Raw genomic sequence first — 20,568 nt, 5'->3', positions numbered from 1 at the left:
GGCTGTCGCCCCCCTCTCCCTCCCTACTCAAGGTCTAACTCGGGTCCCTCGCCTGCTTCCTGTGTTTACGCGGCGCTTTAGTCTCCCGGACTCGCAGAGTGAGCTCCAGCCCCGACTGGAGCGAGGCAGCAGCCGCGAGCGCAACCCCACTCGCGGGCTGGGGCGACGGGGGCTGGCGCGAGGCGCACGGAGCTCACCAGCTCTCCCCTCCCTCTCCTGGGACAGGAGGGGGCTGACTGGGGCGGCGGGGTCCGGGAGTGGCGGGGCTGGCTCTCGTCAATTCTGCTGCCACCTAGTCTGCCGCCTGTCGGGAGGCGGGCGGGGGTGGGGCGGGAGCGCAGGCGAGGATTGAGACTCTTAAGTCAGGAGAAGTTTGCGCACAGCTTCACAGCTGGGCGAGCGCAGGAAGGCGCCGGGAAGGTGAGCCTCCCGGACTTTGGGAAGGGAGAAAGCAAGCCTGGGGAAAGAACAGTTGTCTTTTAGCTGATAATACAACCTAGACTTGGGTCTGAACCATCTAAGACAGATTTAAAGTGTCAAAAAACCAGGAGAGGGGCAGAGAGGGAGGACAGAGACTAACGCAGTTTACTCTCACGTCAAACTAGGAAAGCCAGCCCCCCAGTCTCTGGGTGGGCTGCGCCGCGCGACTGGCAGCCTTCCCGGGTTGGAGAGGTGGGCACGTCCGCACCTCACCCTGCGGCTGACATCTTCTGCCCATGAGACGGACGCTGAAGCTTGGACTCCTGAATCCCTGGAGCCACACCTGCGAACGCCCTTCGCTTCTATTGAGCTGTGCCCGGCCGCCTCGTGACAGAATTCCAGGTAAGGAGGGTCTGGAAATGAGCGGGACTTAAGGATTTGGGGTGTCCAAGGGATGTTTAACAATGCAGGGGCGATAGGCACCTTGCTTTTTAATTATAGAACTGCGGTTTGATTGTGGTGCTTGAGGTTCTCATGTAGGGTCAGCTAGGTCTCAGACGCTTTACTTTACCCTTAATAAAGAAAAAAGAACAATAGGTGTCCTGGGAAGAGCCAACAACTTATGGTTTCGTATTGAAGAATCTTTTGATTTCTTGTGACTTTTACTATGTTGTTAATATCAATTTTCCCTCAAAAGTTTTATTCTCCAACTTACTGGGTAGGAAAACTACGGGGGATAAAGTTGTGAATTTTCCCAAAGGGTGTTTATTAACTGACAAACAGATAATACCGGCATCTATAAGATGTGTCGTGGTTGTTCTGGATACTGGAAATGAGCACAGTAGTGAATGGAGTTGCTTGTTAGGTCATGTTTTACAGAGAATTATTTTCCAACAATCATTTATGCATAGCAGCCATTCTTCACACCTATTAGGAAAAATATGTTGTGTGCATAGTTTCCAAAAGAGTACTATTTTTCATGATGCTCTTCCCAAGTCTGGGTGAAAGACATCAAGAAAAGCTGTGACAAATTAATTCCTTTTCTCAAAACATTCATTGTCCTTGAGGTCCAAGCCAAAAATCAACAATACAATTGAGATTAGTAAACTACCATACCGACTTTATTTAGCAAATCTACCTAAGCAAAGTTTTATATGAAAGCTTTAACCTAATATTATGTGATATTTGCAAGAAGAGAAGGCAGTGTTCCACTTGCTGATCTTCAGGAGACCCTATTTCCTGGCTGTGGTTAACCAGAATCAAGTTATCTGTGTAAGGCTATTTGTTTAAATTATTCGGTGATTGAAAGTGAAATGTTCAAAATAAGTCAAAGTTTTACAAAGCAGTTCTTAAAGCTAATCTTTAAATTATAGAGTGTCCGAGTTTAAGTCTGTATTAAAGATCATAGAAAGCAAATATTTTGTGTATTTTGACCAGTTGGCTTACCATTAAGGACGAAGTAGGAATGCTTTTAGTGTTATGGAATTTATAAAGTGTAATTTCTAATAGCATATTGCTAGCCTATGAGTTCAGTAGTAAAAGAACTCAGCTTTAAAAGGTTGAGATTGCTGGTTATACACTAGTATTATAAGAGAAACTAAGGTGATTAGATTTGTAAAACTTTTACAGTTTAAGTTGATATTCTCAGTGGGAACTCATTTCTACTCAATATTTCAACATAGCTCAAAACATCCATTAGCCGGGATTTGTTCTGGTTGAATGCCTCTAACCTGTAGCTTATTTTATGAACTATAGCCCAAGACTAATATCTGGTCATATTATAAAATGTTCTAAGTTTATTCACTGACTACATCAACACAATAAGTAAACAAGTAATCTTCATTATAACTAGTTTATAAGAACATATAAATAATCTTGGAGTTGTTTTGTTTCATGATTCTCAAAGTTAAAAAGAAATAGCTGATATAAATACAGCTTCTGTTTCTCATTTTGAAACCGGAGGTAATGATTGATGGTGGATGGAGAGCATTTGCTCTAATCAGTTAAAGAAAGGGAGCTATTAGTTTAGTTGTGCCATGGCAATTCTGTTCTTGATGAACCTCTCAGACTCTGTCAATGTTAACATGAATGAAAATAATATCTATTGTTGGTTTTTATTAGAGTCCAAGTGAGATGGAAATAGGAGACGGGTAATGTTTTCAATGATAATCTAAACCAGTATTCTCAACTCGGGCAGCAAATTAGGGTTAATAGGAGAACTTTCAAAAAATACGGATGCCTAACCTTATCCCAATTCAATTAAATCAGAGTATCTGTGGAAAGGGTCTGCAATTTGATGTATTTCTTTAGGTGATTGTAGTACGCAACCAGGACTGAGAGCCTCTGACCAAGAGGGTTTCCACCAGACTTGGTAGAACTCACTGATGTTTGAGGCTCTTGATAAAAATAAATGCTGTTTGTTATATTGCTGGTCAAATCGTTTTTTCTTTTTAAAAAAGAAACATGTATGTATAAACATATATATGTATGTATAACTTGATCTTACAATTAGAAGAAAAATATTTTAATATTTGATGTTAGATATTTAGACCATAACAGCTTCTCAGAAAAACATTTTTTATCCAGAAAACAAGCTATTGAGTTTGAAGTTGATCTGCCCAACCAGAAAATGCTTTAGTAAATGAACTCTAGCTATGAGAGATGTTGAAAATAATACTTGATGAAACGTGCAATTTCATCTCCTTTTGCTTAAGACCTGTATGATGTGTAAGGTACAAATACATACCCTTTCGAAAGGGAAGAAAGAGAAAAATAGCATCATTCCCCTTGGCACACTAACTACCATATACCCGGTGCTAATGATAATCTAGTACTTTTATAAAAATTATGTTTTAAACCAAGAGTAGCCTTGTGAGTTACATGCTATTATTATGATTTTATGTTTGAGGAAACTGAGGAACCATTAGGTTAATGAACTTGCTCAAAGCCACGAACCAAGTAAATTAAAAATATATTTGAACCCAGGTCTTTTTAAGTTCAATGATGGATTACATTACATATTTATATACATATTTGTATTTTTTACAACTTAACAGCAGCATTTATTTAAAGATAATATAAGTTAAGAGTACAAATTTTGTCACAGCTCTGCTTAAGTTTGACTTCTGGCTCCATAACTTTCTATCAGTGTGATTTGGGCACATAATGTAACATCTCCGTGCCTCAATTTTCTTTGTAGAATAAGAATTAAATAAGTTAATATTTGTAAAGTATTTGGGTAGGTGTCTGGTGCATGGTAAGTTCTATATAAGTGTTATATATTTTATAATGTCATTCATTCAAAAAAATTTTGATTGTTATATGCCGAGCATTGCACTAAGCCTGAAGAGACAGACAAATAAGTCATATCCCCATCCTCAAGGATGTCGTGTCTGGTAGAGAATGAGAAATACATAAGTAATCATCCCAATCAGGTATGGATCTTTCACTTAATTAAAAGCATCATTTATGTGACAACTATGTGCTTTTCAATGTGAATGTGATCTTCTAGAGCTTCATATAATGAGTGTTATAAAACCAAGTGATAAGATTTTGTGTTTTCATAATGATACTAACTTGTTTGCAATTCTAGTATCAAAACACAGAAAATCATATTAACATATGTTTCTGGCTTCCCTTATACGTTTAGAAAACCAGCAATATGGAGAGGTTTGAGGTCTTTAAATTTTTATGTTAAAAGTGAATCATGAAGATAGAACAATGGAGAAGAATCAGTAGAAAAAATGTTATCAGTATCTGTTGTTCAATACTTCTAACAGTAATTTTCTGGAATTGACTTTTCAAAAACAGTGTTGTCTGATTAGAATGTAGTTTTGTTTTGGTTTTTAAGAAAAAAAATGTTTCAGGGAAGAAAGTGTGGATCACAGAATACAGAAAAATATCTATAATACAAGTTGGCAAGGCAACATATATCTCACTGAAGCTGGCGGCACTTCCTAGCCTATGCCTGCAGCTCTGCACAGCTGCCTGGTACCTCCGGGGTACCAGGGGATACCTGAGGTATAAGATTCTGTCTTTGTTAAAAATTAAAGTCTCGCTTTATTTGAAAAAATAGCATATAAATTGGTATTCTTTGTACCAGAATAACACATATAATCTAAACCCAAGGAATTATTTCTCAAAGAAATAAAGTACCTGATTCAGCGAAATATTTGACTATTCCATTTCACTAAAATTTATGTTTAATTATTTCAGTAAAATTTATGTCTTTCCTCTCTCTTATCAAGTCTCAGGCTACTTTCAGATTTTCCCATGGATGCTACATATTTCTTCCTCTAAGTATCACTGCCACACCTCTAGTTTAAGTTTTTGTTATCATTAATAAAATACTTATTCTCCTGATATTCAGTCACATTAAGTTTCTTTGTGCTGAATTCAGTATTATACAACATGGTTAGACTTGCTTTCTAATCTCTTAATTTTGTCCCCTTCTGTCCATAATTGTTCAGTGATTGTCCAAGGACGGCAAGACTTAGAACTCCTCTTCAGCCCAGTATTTAAGATGTCTCATGGTATAATCCTAGCTTAGCTTTCCTATCCAAGTCAGGTAGAAAACCTCAACAGCTCCTTAATTTTAGTTCTGAAGCTGTAGTTACACTAGAAAAACTGACTCCTGATTTGGAGTCCATTCTTCACTTTCAACCCTGTGCCCTTGCGTGTCAACCTCAGTCTATATTCTTCTGCCTCAAAATCGATGTGTGTGTGTGTGTGTGTGTGTGTGTGTGTGTCCCTTTACATCAATGGTTCCATTGCAGAGCTGCTTTTCTTTGGTTTTCATGTCTCGCTGCAACCCTAGTCTCACTCCCTGCCCTTTATTTGTCCGATAGTTCAGAATTCATCATTTCAAATCTTACCTTCTTCCATCCTTAAAATGTATTAATCATTCTCCCGTAACACATCTAACAAATTTCCATCTGAATAGCTTTGCTCATATTTTAAAACTGAATACATATGCACTAAGTGCCTATTATGTTCTAGTCAGGGGATATTGTGACAGATTACAGATCCTGCTTTCATGGGGACTGGAAGAGACAGACAAACCAACAAACATTATACAGCCCTGTAGTATGTATTCCAGTAGAGAAATGCCATGAGGGTGTCTAACCGGACACCTAACCCGGGCATCAGGGAAATTTTCTAGGGAGGTTACCCTAAAGGGGATATGATTCAGCACTGAAATGACAGAACAGAATGAGCTAGATAAGGAGGGGAAAAAATGAAGTGTTACAGGCAGGACACTAGATTGTGGCTTCAAACAACATGGTGACTTGGGGAAACCACAGGTATTTTGGTTGCCCCAGCAGGGTCTAAAGGACACAGATTATACACAAGGAAGCTTGCATGCCTACCATACTAAAGGGTTTGCATTTTATCGGGAAGATAGTAGATAGGGGTCCTTGAAGGAGTTAATATAGGTTTCTGAAATAATCAGATTTGCCATTTTGGTAGATCACTCTGGTGGAAAAATAAGAGGCATATTAGATTGAAAAAAGGAAGGATACAGATTAACTGGACACCTGCAGTCTTGCTGCAGTGACAGAGGGAAGAATCAATTAGGCCTCCTTGTTGGAGATAGAAAAGGGAAAAAAAATCAGGAAATTATTTTAAAGGTAGATTTTGTAGGATTTGGTGAACTATGGAAATTAGAGGTGAGATGAAAGAGAAAAATTGTATGATGAATTCCAGGCCTCTTTCATAGATAATAAGAGAGATGTAATGTCATTCACCAAGTCGGGACGAGGAATATTTTGGAGAGGGAAGATAAATAGTTGAATTTGGAGGAAAAAAAAATAATGTCTTTGGCTTATCCATGTGATGATGTTAAGTAGAAGTAGATATAGAAATTAGTGCCTTAAGAGAGAATTTCGTTCTAGAAATATAAATTTAAAAGACATAGTGAATCTACTTCAGCTGACAGCATAGGAATAAAGCATATTATCTCTGGAGAAGTAAAAACAGGGAATAAAGAAAGAAAACATACAGGAAAAAAAAGGTAGAAAATTAAAAGAAAAGTAAAACATCCTGGAAAACACAAATATTTAAAGGGAAATGGGAAACAATCCTGTAAAAAAAGACAGGTGAAAGACTACAGGAGAGAGAGAGAGAGAGAGAGAATGTAATTTTATGGAAGTCAGGGAGGAGAAAGCGAGCACTCATGCGGGATGTTACCAGTAGATCATCAAGTGGGACAAGGACTGAGAGCTCACAATTGGATTTAATTGAGAGCAATTTTAATCGTGAGTTGGGTGGGGGTCGAGAAATAAATGTGAAGTGAGGAAATGGAGACACTGATTGTACACAATAATTTCAATCAGTTTGAGACGCCTGCCTTACTTTACTTTCCCTTTTTGAAAGGTGCAGTCTCATAAAGCTTAACTTACATGCTGCTTCCTTCTTTTTAGCCTTTCCTGGACAGCGTTTAATTCCCCCAACCAAGATGTCATATTATATCATGATTGATATCTCTTAGAGTTTCCAGAGGTCCTGCGCATGTGAGCTGTGTGTTTGTGTATGTATGAATATATAGGTATATATTAAATACCCATGTATTATGTAAAGTATTCTTCTCTGTTGCTATGCATTCATTGAAATAATTTTCTCAATCTCTTTATTATGACAGTGTATTGGGGAAAAAAATGAGTTTCTAAGCCCCTGCCCTCAAGAATAATGATCTGGAAATTCTAGTATTTATGCATATACCAAATATTTCCCAGACTGTTTGTGTACTTAAAAGTTGCATAGAGCAGTCATAAAAAAAGGATGAGTTCATATCCTTTGCAGGGACATGGATGAAGCTGGAAACCTTCATTCTCAGCAAACTATCACAAGGGCAGAAAACCAAACACAGCAAGTTCTCACTCATAGGTGGGAATTGAACAATGAGAACACTTGGACACAAGGCGGGAAACATCACACACCTGGGCCTGCCCGGGGGCTGGGGGCTGGGGGAGGGATAGCATCAGAAGACATACCTAATGTAAATGATGAGTTGATGGGTGCAGGAAACCAACACGGCAAATGTATACCTATGTAACAAACCTGCATGTTGTGCACATGTACCCTAGAACTTAAAGTATAATTAAAAAAGAAAAACCTTTTTATAAAAAAAAGTTGCATCCATAAATTTTTCAGGACAAATATAGCAATTTTTGAATCACAAATTATACCATTTTATACTTGTTTTATGGTGGTTTAATCTCCCTTTTGTATTGTAGATAGCTACCTGCTAATTTTTCTTATTTCTCTACCAGATTACAAAGGACAGAGTTATCATTTATTTCTTTGTCCCAGCACATCCAGGAGACTCTCTCTTCTCTTAGAGAAATGAATTAAAACTTCCCTAAATGTGTCCATAAATACAGTTTTTTTTTTTCTCCTGCAGTGATTCTTGCCACACTAAGGCTTAAAGTTTTCTTGTTTTAAGGTATCAACTAGCTGTTTCCCCAGAGCTTTAAGCTATTTATCTGTAGTACTTCCTCCAAACCAATAATTCATTCATATTCTTAACATCCATTCTTCTATTTTGGGTTTGAGTTGGTTTTCTTTAGTGAGCATTTAAAACATAGCACGCATATTCGGAACATAGCATTCAGTTTAATCATGCAGAACTGTTACAGCCCTCTGCTCTCTTAATCACAAAGTCATGCCTCTATTTCTCCTCTGCTTCTAGGACTAGGCTGGAGCTACTTAGGTGGTATTTATGCCTCTTATAGGCAAGAAAAAAAAAACCCAAAAAACATTTTTCCTTCTCATTTTCCCAATGTGTATCCAAGCCCTGAAAGCAATTAATCCTAAATTGTTTGAGTAGCTAATTTCTTCTCTAGTGAGGTGTTCATAAAGTCAACACAGGTAACAAGGGAAAAAGAAGGAATCAAATTCACAAATATTAATAATTTTTAAAGAAAGCGTTGCTTTTTCAGATTTCTTCTCTAGTGAGGTGTTCATAAAGTCAACACAGGCAACAAGGGAAAAAGAAAGGAAAATTGTACTGCTGCCAAATTTAAATTTTAAATTGACTTGACTCATCCATTAATTAATCCAACTTCCAGCCTAATTATTTGTTTCTAACCTTAAGTCTGACTGACAGAATTCTTTCAAGTATAAGGATGTATCATAGAAAACAGTGGTGTTTATGGACATTGGAATGGAATCTCTTTAGCCCAAGATTCACAGAAGTTCATGGCACAGGGTACATAGCAATGCAAATTTCTTTAGCACCTTCTTCCCTGGGCCTACTACAGGACTGAAAGGACAGAATGATATTAGACCACTTTTTCATTACTAACATCACATAGACTGCAAAGGTGGCACTAAAGCAAAATCCCAGCAAAGTGGTGAATGATCCTTGCTCGAGGGCCAATTTAGAAAAAAATAAGAATTTACTGGGTTGCTTCTTTTCCCATTCAAAATGAAAACGATTGTATTGCATCCCATGAGGAAAATACATATTCTTCAAATTAGATGTGTTATTTTAGTGAATACAAGGTCAATGAGAAACTTAGCGTTTCTTCTCAGCTACTGAAATATTAATATCTGGGCATATTTGAAGAGTAGCAATGTGGAGTCCACAAATATCAAAACTGGAAGCTATGGTCTGCATTTTAATTTGTTAAAGAGGCATTTCTAGTATTTGAAGTAATGCCATATATCTTCTTGATAACTAATATTTTACCCTTATTATTATTCAGGAGCCCAATGCATTCATTAAAGAGGAGACCATGGCAGAGATGACGTATTTTCCAACCAGGAGGTAATACTTCTGCCATGAGAACTCCAGCCTTCTGACTCCACATCTAGTGCTCTCCTTAAAGGAACTACAAAGCTGCAGGGAGCCATAAGTGAATGCAGAAAAATATGTGCATTAATGTACTTATAGATGACCTCAAAGACAGTTAAACACATGAATAAGAGTGGCTCTGCATTACATTGTATAAGAGGCAGAACTTGTCTCTCGTGTCCCCTCCCCTTCTCCTAGTTTGTCCCGCACCTACCATTTTATATAGCATTCTCATTTATTCTAGAAGTTGGCCTTCCCAAGGAAAAGCCTCATTGTCTGAATCGTTCCACAATATCTCTCTCAACCCCCATTGCCCCTACTTCAAAATTAATTACTTTTATTTTGCCCTATTCCTACAACGCCTTTCTGCAAAGTAGGACATAGTGAAGTAAACACTGACTACCTTCAGGAAAAAAAAAAAATGGCTGTGCAGTGGCCCACTCCTGTAATCCCAGCACTTTGGGAGGCTGAGGCAGGTGGATTGCCTGAGGTCAGGAGTTCGAGACCAGCCTGGCCAACATAGTGAAACCCCGTCTCTACTAAAAATACAAAAAATTAGCTAGGGGTGGTGGTGTGTGCCTGTAATCCCAGCTACTTGGGAAGCTGAGGCAGGATAATTGCTTGAACCTGGGAGGTGGAAGTTGCAGTGAGCCAAGATAGTGCCATTGCACTCCAGCCTGGGCAACAAGAGCAAACCTCCATCTCAAAAAAAAAAAAAAAAAAAGTGTATTATCAATATTAACAATATGTTCTTTGATCAAATGTGTTTGAGTCTTTATTCCTAAACTTGAAGAAGCTTTATACTAAACTTTAGCATGTTAAAAGTTTAATATCCACTGCCTCTAAGGTAGGCAGACCACTGTCATCTATCACTTGGACTACTCCAACAACCTTCCATCTGACCTGCTTGCCAGCATTGTGCCCTCCCACACATTCACCACTTAGTACCTAAAGTACTCTCTTTCTGGTAGATTCTCGGAAATTAAATGATAGTGTTGACACTGATTGGAATATAATCTAAACAGACACCAGTGTGAAACTTTGATCAATCCCTGATTCCCAGAAATGTATAATTTCTACTTTCTAAAAAAGAGTAAGTTGTGAAAACTTTCTAGAAAACTCGGATATGAAATAGACATTGAAATATTTCAATAATAGCAATAATGGTAATAATAGCTAACACAGAGTACTTACTATGAGCCAGTAATTTTCTATGCCTTTTATCGATTTTAATATGTTTTAATTTCACAGCCACCCTCTGAGGTAAGTACTATTGCATGCTTTTACTCACAAGGAAACTGAAGAACAGAGAGGTAAGTAACCTACGGAAGAACACGCAACTAATAAGATGGATTCGGAAATGAACCAAGGAGGTCTGACTCCAGTATGTAAGTAGATCAGAAAAGGGAAGTGTGCTCATTATAAATGCATGACAGCCAAAGCTCTGTTGTTAGGATATAAAATGTCTTTCAGTTTTGCATTTTGTGTGCCTTTGAGCAGCAGATCCGTGGATAGAAAGTCAAGAGAATTAAATAGTGATTTTTCTTATTTATTCTAAATATTAACCTCTGCAGCTGTCATGGGATATACTCAGGCTTATAATATTCCACTCTGCATTGTGGTTTACACAAAAGGGAAATTGTGCTTTGCCAGGTTGACATCCCATTCATAAAAATTAGAGTCAAATGCAAAAACCTAATCTACTTTACTGTTTTAAAGGTGCAATTTCTACTAACAAAATGCAAAATACAACTCTTAGCAAAACATGGCTTTAAATAGAATTTCAAAACTATACTTTGATTACTTACATGAAAATTAGTCAGAAACCCATGGTATGTGTGGTTTTAATGATGTGGAGAGAAAAAGAGTGGTCTAAAAATGGCAAGAAAAAAATACATTGAATTTTAATTAGGCTAAAAATAGTCAAGTTTCCTATTCACTCACTTGGAAATGATAAACTTTCCAAGATCTATTTTGGAGCATGGCGACTCTTTTCCATGTGTTCGAAATGGTCTCATTTCCCTATATGATGACTACCTTGGCAGTCTGTGTACTTGTGCAATGGGAGGGATCTGTTCTGATACTCAAAGGAAACTTTGTGTGTACTTCCATGTTCAGGCTACTCAGCCTTTTGCAAGTGACTTTTATTTACTATCTCTGATATTTTTAAATTTATTTACCATATTTGAGGTTATTTTCTTTTCTAATTTAATTTTAGCTCTTTTGTTTACTGTTTTTAAATTTTTCATACGTTCTATATTTGCACATGCTTTAGTCTAAAGCTCTTTCCCTTTCATTGCTCCAGCTCATTTTAAGAATAATAAAAGAAAGAATATTGATCTCAAACCTTAACTGCTTACATTAGATTATCCAATTTCCCCATGAATTAGAAAATTGTTAGGATATTCTTTATTGAAGAACCAAGATTAGAGTAATACAGGCTGATTTTATCTGTTTGTTTTATTCCATCACTGTCTAGAATCTTCCAACAGGCCAGATTTTGCCCCACATTAAATAAAAGGGAGGTTTGGGTTCCAGATATAACCGCAGTGATGACTAGTGGGCAATAGGTGTGGGAGATAAATGCACCATGGTTGACTCCTAGAATTGTCCAGGACACCTGAAAATATGAGCTTATGCAGGAGAGAAAGCAAGTATATCTGGTCTTACCATCATTCATATCCAAGCTGAAGGTGTTTCTAAAATTATAATGTCTTCATTGTTTTTTGTTGTTGTTGTTGCTGTTGTTCCTTTTTATAATACTTGTAAGTAGAGCTTCAGAATAGATATTGGTCAGTCTTTAAGTGAAAATCATGTATATGTTTTGCTTTTAACACTATTATCAGGCTTTTGATACATGCCAAGTTATGTACAAACATGCATTACCTCATTTAGGCTCCACAGCAACTCTGAAAACTAGGTACTTTATCTCAATTTTACAGAATATGAAGACTGAAAATCAAAGAAGCTAAATAAATTAATAATCGTATGAAATAAGAATAAAAATAATAATTACTAATAATAGTGTTAAGTTAAATTTAAAACTAACATTTATTGAGGACTTAATATAAAGATTCTTGGATGAATCATTCCATTTAATTTTCATAATAATCATATTATTATGAGACTTACCTGATTTATTGTTATATCCATTTTAACTCCAGGAAATGATGAGGCTTAGAGACATAAAGATCATACAAGCAGAAGCAGAGGTAGGATTTAAACCTAAAATACCTAACTACAGAGCTCACGGTCTGAATCGCAGTCCTATACTCCTACTAGAGACAGAGCACACATTCTTATTCAGGGCCTGTTTGCTGAACAGCCTGTGATTTTTCAGGGTCTCAAACAGCTTTTAATCTAAAACAGTGGTTCTCAAATGTGGTCTAATGATCCATGCTGATCCATGACAGGGTTTCGAGATTTCACTGTCTGGCAGCAAAATAAAAAGATAGAAGATAATTTTAAGAGTTTTTCTTACCATTAAGTATGTTCAATTTAAAGAATCACACTTGGTTCTGGGATTATATCCTTTCTTTTCTGGATCAAAAATATCCCTTCTTTTTATCTAATGATGGTGATAGTTGATGATAGTATAGTTTTAAACTTTTTTAATTAAAAATTATAACTTTCTTAACCATATGTCCCCTGCCTCACACTGTGGACAACGGAGAAGGAATTGTATTTATTTATTTGGAAAATTTAAAAATCTGGGCTCTTTTGAAAAAGCAAAAATGCTCTTAGGGAATGAAGGGTGGTACCCAAAGCAACCTCTGTAAGAGTGTCCAAGATTAAGCCTTATGCTAGTCAGTACCATTTTATGGTTTTTAAGGAATTTTCAATGATGCAGGTTACACTTGAAAGAAAATGATGTTATTAGTGTATAAACATATTTTTACAGAATAGCACTGTTCAAATACAAAACACTTAAGTTTTGGCTGAGTCATGTGCCTGCAACCTACTAAGTGCTTTCACATTCAGCATCTCATTGGATCTGCACCCAACATTCCGTGACACAGTGCTACTGTAACAGAAAGGAAATGCAACAGGACATACTTCTTATTAGTATTATTCAACCTCTCTTAGCCTCAGTTTCCTTTTAGGAATGAATTGTTTCTATCTTAAAGGATTATTTCATGGATTTTAAATAATGTAGGAAAACTTTGGTCATGGCACAAGGCTTATAGCAGTCAATAACTGCTATCTATTGTTGCAATTATTATGATCCTCATTTTACAAATGAGAAAACTACAACTCAGATTAAAGCATGAGTTAAAGTAGTTCATCTGGTTAAGTGATGAAGTTGGAGCTTGAGACAAATTCTATCTGCATCCCCCAAGGTTTTTTTGGTTATCACTCACCCACAGTTCTATATGAATCCCAAACCTTCTCTTCACTATCCCACACAACAATTTTAGTAATGATTAGAAGCTGAGAAATGCCACTGATCTAAATGTGCCTCCACCATTCTGTAGATATGTGTCTTTGATGTCTTTGTCCACATGGTCACAGCTAATAAACTTTTCAGTAGAAAAATCAAATAAAATTTAAAATGATTCATTGTACATATCAATCCAATAAAAGTTGCATTAGAACAAATAGAAGTATAAATTAAAATTGTAAAGCTTTTCAGATGATCTGAAAAGTAGGATCCTACAGTGCATAAAGGAGGCTGTGGCTGAAGGTCACCAGTTTAAGGGAAGATAAAATTTGAAGGTGGACCAATAATTTTTATATCTATAAAAGATACCTCAATGTATAATAGGTGCATACCAGCAGATATATTTTTCAAAATTGTTAGATACCAATAGTCAGTGTGCTTATTTATGTTTATTTTGTTTTTGGTTTAAATTACCTGGAGAGTGACATCATCTCTCTAGGGTAGAACATTGTTTTAATTGTCAATGGAAAATTAGAAAAAGTGGACATGTCACTGATTCCTTAGTTAAAAACTTTATTTTCATCATAATTCTAAAGAATAAAGAGTTTCTGTCTTTTTAAAGAGAAAGCAGAAGTATGACATAGTTCAGTTCTCAGAGGGAGAAAATGAGGAAGGAAAAACAATCTCTTTTCCTTTCTTTCAGAGGGCTTTATTTTTATCTTACTGTAACATACTTATTAGGGTCCCATCTCTTGTTTTGAGCTCATCAGAGATTTGGATTTTAAATAGTTGTTTCTAATATATTCAGAGACAAGTAAATACTGAATATACATGGTGTTGTGAGAATGAGCATCACAAACTTAAAGGATTTAACAGTTATTAAGTTTCATAAATTACTGTTATTTAGGGTGCAAATTTGCAGCAGAGAGATTGTTACATGTTTTGTCAGCCACCAGACAGAAAGGATAACAAAGCCCCGATCTCCAAAGGGAAGTTGAGTTATAAGAGACTGGAATACCAGTGAGAAGTATGAGAGAGTGGGTGGGAGATAATGTTTGAGAATCTCTTTTGCTGCCCCCAATTTATGAAAATGGCTTGAAAATATTTACAGTAAAAGACGGAAATATTTCCTCAAAGATTAGCTTTGCTCCATTAAAAGTAATGAGTAAAAATATTTTAAAAAAAAAAGTTTCAAGTACCTGAGTATCTTGCCAGCAACTTAACACCACTGTTAAAAGTGAGGAGAGACACAGCTTTCATCATTGGGACTGCAGGTTTATTTCAGGTAATGGAAATATTTTGGATGAAATAAGAGATTGACTAATGACACAAATAAATCATTCTGCTAAGCTACAAAAGGTCAAAGGTCTTTGTACATAACCCAGGAGGGTGTGAAAGGCACTTTTTAATAGGCAAGCTGTAGAAAACCAGATTGGCCTGGTTCTGCCGAACAGCAATCATGTAAACTGATTTGTTGCATCTTAGGGACTGATGGGAGGGAGTGGAAAAGTTTTGGTTCCTCAGTATCTAATTAAGCAGGGCTGTCCTTTGGACAGCCTGGTTTCTGTGCATGAATCTGGGTAAGAAAGAGGTGTGGTAGAAGCTTGCCTAATGTGCCTACTAATTTTTAAAGTTACAATTTGCTGCCAGTCTTACCATATTTTCTCAAATAATTTTTCCCACTTCCCTTTTATCCTCATGACATGGAAGTTGATGACAGGGACAAGGATTTTTTGTTATTTGACAGATTTTTAAACCTTCCATGTCATCCCAACACACTGCTCTCCTTGCTGTACTCAAGTGGTGGTTTTCTCACTTTAATCAGCAATGGAATCACCCGAAGAGCTTGTCAAAACAGATTGCTGGCCCCACTCCCAGAGTTTCTAATTCAGTCTAAGGTGAGGCCCAAGGATTTGCATTTCTAGTAAGTTCTCAGGTCATTTTGATGCTGTTGGTCAAGCTATCAAACTCACATTCCTTCCTAGGGATTTCATTTGACATACTCTCTTCCCCATCCTTTCCACAGTTCAAGGGGTTTTGAGTGAAGCATTTCAAATTCTTTGCTTCATCACTACCCATGTTTCTAGTATTTTCTTTTCTTCCAGTAATTTCTTTCCAATATTCCAAATTTATATGAGACAGAACTGTATAAATAAGGAAAAAAAAAGTTGCTTTTTTTCATTCCAGTTAAATGATGATAAATACAATAAAAAGAGTCTTTATTTAAACGACTATCAAGAACAGCAAGACATGTGAAACCTACCTTTTTCCTCTCAATATCTCTACTGATTCTTTGAGAGATACAGAGAAATAATGAAGCTCTATTTTCTTCAAATGGCGTTCTTCTAACTCACTAAAGGTGCAAGTTCCAGGAAATATTTTTTCTTTCTAAAACAAATAGCAGAGTAAAGAATGTCATTTTAAATAGTATAAATAAATAAACATTATCAAACCATGGTATACAAAGAAATAAAGATTCTACCAATATGACTGCTTTGAAAGCTACTACTACTGGAAAAATAATTTTATAAAGCACAAGAATTGTATTTCTTTCTGAAAATTGGATACAGGGCAGTAGGTAGAAGGGTAGTTATATTTTTGTTTTATATTGTTTTCTGTATTCGTGATTAATTTCATCAATAAGAATTTTTAAGAAACAGCAAAAAAATAGGTGTTAAAAAAGACTATGAGATTTAAGTTTGTTTATTCAACTCACCTCAATTGAGTGCCTAGTCTGAGCTAGGTATTATTTTAGGCAATTATAATAAAGACAAGGTGACATTTCCCTGAAAGCCTCTAAAGCACAAACGAGGTAATAAGCAAATAAACAAATGTAACTAAAAGATTAAAAGGAGTTAGGGTCTTGCTTTTTCAAGGGTCAAAACATACCATGAAGCTGAAATAGCTAAAGTACTACAGTACTGACACAGAAACAGATAAATATATTAAGGAAACAAAATTAAGAGTCTAGGAACATATCAGAATTTAGTATATGATAACATTGGCATTTTAAATCAGTGTCAAAATGACAGAAAATTCAAAACAGGTATCTACCTTCTATCATACTCAGAAACAAATATTGATATACTAGGAGAAATACAAGATGATATATTTGTTATAATCTAGGTGTTATAATCACAAACATAACACAAAACCCAAAAGCCAAAAGATAAAGAGAGAATGAAAGACTTGACTATATCTAAATATAAAATTTCTATATGGTGATAATTTCTGAAAATAGTAATACGCCAACTAACAGCATAGAAAAAGTATTCACAATGTATAGAACAAATAATATTCATTGAACACATATTCTGTACCAAGCACCATTCTAAAAATTTACAATCACCGTGTTATTTTTAAGACTTAAGAAAAAAGCTACCATTTTTTCTTGCATATGTTAATTAGCTTGATTTAGCCATTCCACAATGTATACATATATCCAAACATAAAGTTGCATACTATAATTATATATATAATATTAATTTGTCAATTTAAAAATTTTTTAAAGAGATAAAAATTATCAGATGTGTACTCTTATTATCCTCGTTTTATACATAAGCAGTCTGAGAATTGGAGACATTTGGTAAAGTGCCAGTCATCTAGCAAGAAAGAGGCAAAACTGGGATTCAAATTCAGATCTCTCTGATTCCAAAGTTATTAAACACAGAGGTAAAAAGAGTTTCTACAAATTCAAAATAAAAAGGACAAAAAGTAGGAAGTCATGGAAGATGAACCAAATGGCCAAGGTAGTTATGATAAGACATTTAGCCTCACTAATAATCAAAGAGAAGCAGAAAATTTAGTATTTCTTGTGAAAATTACAAATCTTAAATGCTTCGGCCCAACATTTCTACATATTTTCTACCCTACAGAAATGCGAGTCTTTCTGTACTTATCTTTAGGTGCATCTAGAATGTTCTTTGCAGTATCATTTGTAGTATTTCAAAGATGGATATTGCCTAAATGCCAATCAATAGGGAAATACTCAAATGTATTATGTCATACACCTATTTTAAAAGAATGAGGCAGATCTATATGTACTGACATGAAAATATGGTCATCATATATAAGTAAAAAGAAAGTTTCAGGACAATATATAGAGAGAGACAAAAAAGATCCTGTTGTATAAAATTATACATTCTACACATGCCTATGTGTACAGAAAAATATCTAGAATGGTAAACCTCAAATTGTTAACTGTTTCTACTTCTGAGGAGTTATGTGGGAGATGTAGAATGGGTATGAGGGAAAACTTTTACACATAAAATAAATTACAAAACAAAAGTTATCTCCAGTTTAGATTTCATAATTTAAAATACATATTTTGTTAAAGGTAATCAGAAAAAAATATATAATGGAAAATATTTTAAAGCAAATTTTAATGAAAAAGTGAAAGACATTTAAAGACATTTGAACTCAAACACTGTAGACCAGTTGTTCTTGAACAGGATCTCAGAATATTGGGAAAATACTTCTCACTTATATCTGACTCAAGAGTATCAGTGCCCTTTAGTGTCAGGCTTTGCTTTCATGCCAATATCAGGCCACTGACAATAAGGTCCATCCAAATTCCATTTGTTTTCTTTCTGCATCCCTACTCTACTGTTTTTAAGCAAACACTTGCGCCGGGGAAAAAAATTCAAGTATCCCCAAGTATCTTGATGACTTAAGGGTAACCTTAATGGATTCAGAAATAATTCCATGGCCATATTCATTTAGGAACTCTTTGCAGGATGCCGTGTTTGGTTAAGGGAAGCCACACAGTGTGAAATATCTGTCCCAAGCAATTGCTATTTGAGTCACCTCAGTATTACAGAAGAGCTTTACTCTTTTCATTGTTGTTCTAAAAGACCTCAGTGAACATGAGTGTTTTCATTACAATAAAAATAGAGCAGAAAAACTTGTTCATTCATAAATGCAATAAATATCTGTCCACTGATTATCCCAAGTATAGTTTCCTTCCTATCAAGTTCTTGTTTATTAAGACCTGTTTTTAAAAACATGATTTCAGATTATATGTTAGCTTTATGTTTCTACGTGTTTTAATAAACATATGATAAACTCAGTGCTGTGCTTAATCTATGCCACTTTGAATAATTGCTGGACTGTACCAATAAACTATTTACCAAGTTTGGAATTCAATGTTTCCCATTTGATAAATGTTTGAAAGGTTAAATCCTTTCAAAACAACTGGAAGGTAGACATCATTCAAAATGCTTAGGTTTTTTTTGTTGTTGTTGTTTTGTTTTGTTTTGTTTTGTTTTGTTTCCTTCTCCATAAGTGACTTTTTGCAGTTTAAACCACTATCAAATTCATTTTGGCTGCTAACCCTAGTCCTTTCCTGTCTATTCCAGATGACCCCAGGAGTATGCAGGCTTGTTATTTCTTCCCTATAGCTAGCTTGAGAGTAATAAGTCAGTCTTTTTCTAGCATACCCATAGTCCCTCAGGACTCTGCATTAACTGTACCCACACTGTTTCAAGCACAGAAATGATAGGGCATTGCTGAAGCATGATCAGATAAAAGTCCCCTTTCAGCTACCAAACCTTGACCTCCTTTTATTCATCCAAGGAGTTCTCCAGTGCTGTGCAGAGGACTGACACATGAGTAGTATGTCTGTTTGACATCCCCTGTCATCTGGCTGCGACCTGCCTACACAGAAGTTCCCAGCAGCCCTCAAGCCCAAGGGAGATGGAACCTGACAATTCCCTGTAACCAGCACCACCAGTCCCCTCAGTGTAGCAGTTCAGTACACAGACTCTGGAGTCAGAGATTCTAAGATCAAGTCTTGGTCTTGCTAGTTACTGCAAACATGGCCTGCAAAAAAACAATTTGATTTTCTCATCCTTCAATTTTCTCACATAATCAATAGGGACGATCCTAGCTCTCAGAGTTACTGTGTCAATAAAGACTGAATGAGTAAGGTTCTCAGCACATGATTAGAGCAGAATAAGTGCTCAAATAATGATATTGTGTGCTTTCTAAAATGACATGTACATATAATATATATATGGCCTGGCAATTTGAACATCTATCATCTTTACCTTCAGAATTCTGCATTTATCCCATCCTGGAAAATGGGACTTCCCTTTGGAACATAGTGCTTAGATTAAACTGGAAATAAGCCTGCTAATGGCTCTTAAACTTTCTGCTCTTCCCAGTGTGCTATTGCTGGACTCTATATTGCTATAGTCCTTTCTCATCTCTCCCTTCTGTAGGTTTAGCTACCTTGTTCTCACAACCAGAAAGGGTTGTGATCAGTATAAATCCCTTGTTGGAAATGAACTATGACAGTGTTAACTTTGAGGTGTTAATAATTGAGGTGTTAATCATTGAGTGTTAATCATTGAGGTCACTCATGCTGTCTAGCTTTTATCTTCTTTGATCTCTTTCCTTTCTTCAAGGAAAGTTTGCATAAGTAAGATGATTCTTATTCTATAAGGAATAGAAACAGATATATTCTAGCAAGTGTTGAAAACCTTACTTGCCAAACTCTAGGAAATAGAATTTCATGAGAAATAAATATATTGTCTAACACATGACTTGTAATAGAAATGATGTTTCCAACAAGGCATATTTTATACACTAATTTTCATGATAACTTCTCATATAAAAAAATAAACAGACAAAAGCAGTCTTGTAGTAATTTGACAAACCCATGTGAAATGTCACAGCAAAGCAAAAAGTGGAGTACATATAGCAATGGAAGGTTTAATCTCTGACCCTGACAAGTTTAACAGTTAAAGTTTAAATCCAAATTTCTTAAACAAACTTACAAAAGCAGAAATGACAAGTAGGTTTCTTTTCATTGTCTACTCTAGATCTCTGTTTTGAGAAGGATGCTGAGGTCACATTTAAGTGCAGTGGGATTTAGTGGCATGTTAGAAGACAGTATCTATCATGGCAATAGAGTGGGATGTGATAGGATTTGTATTATGTAGTTACCATCCCTGCTTGCTTTTGGATC

General features: G+C 35.9%; 1 protein-coding gene across 1 annotated transcript in view; it reads left to right on the top strand.

The window, feature by feature from the left end:
• The first annotated feature begins 374 nt into the window (after nt 1-374).
• CALCR (calcitonin receptor) overlaps nt 375-20,568 on the top strand; it is a 148,586-nt gene continuing 128,392 nt past the window's right edge. The window contains exons 1-2 of the mRNA XM_050785366.1: nt 375-420; nt 606-822. Coding sequence (XP_050641323.1) covers nt 717-822 — 106 coding nt within the window. The 5' untranslated portion in view covers nt 375-420; nt 606-716. The remainder of the gene's footprint in view (nt 421-605; nt 823-20,568) is intronic.

This window comes from Macaca thibetana, chromosome 3 (assembly GCF_024542745.1).
Source record: "Macaca thibetana thibetana isolate TM-01 chromosome 3, ASM2454274v1, whole genome shotgun sequence".
Taxonomy (NCBI): Eukaryota; Metazoa; Chordata; class Mammalia; order Primates; family Cercopithecidae; genus Macaca; species Macaca thibetana.
This window is presented reverse-complemented; position numbering and strand designations above follow the sequence as displayed.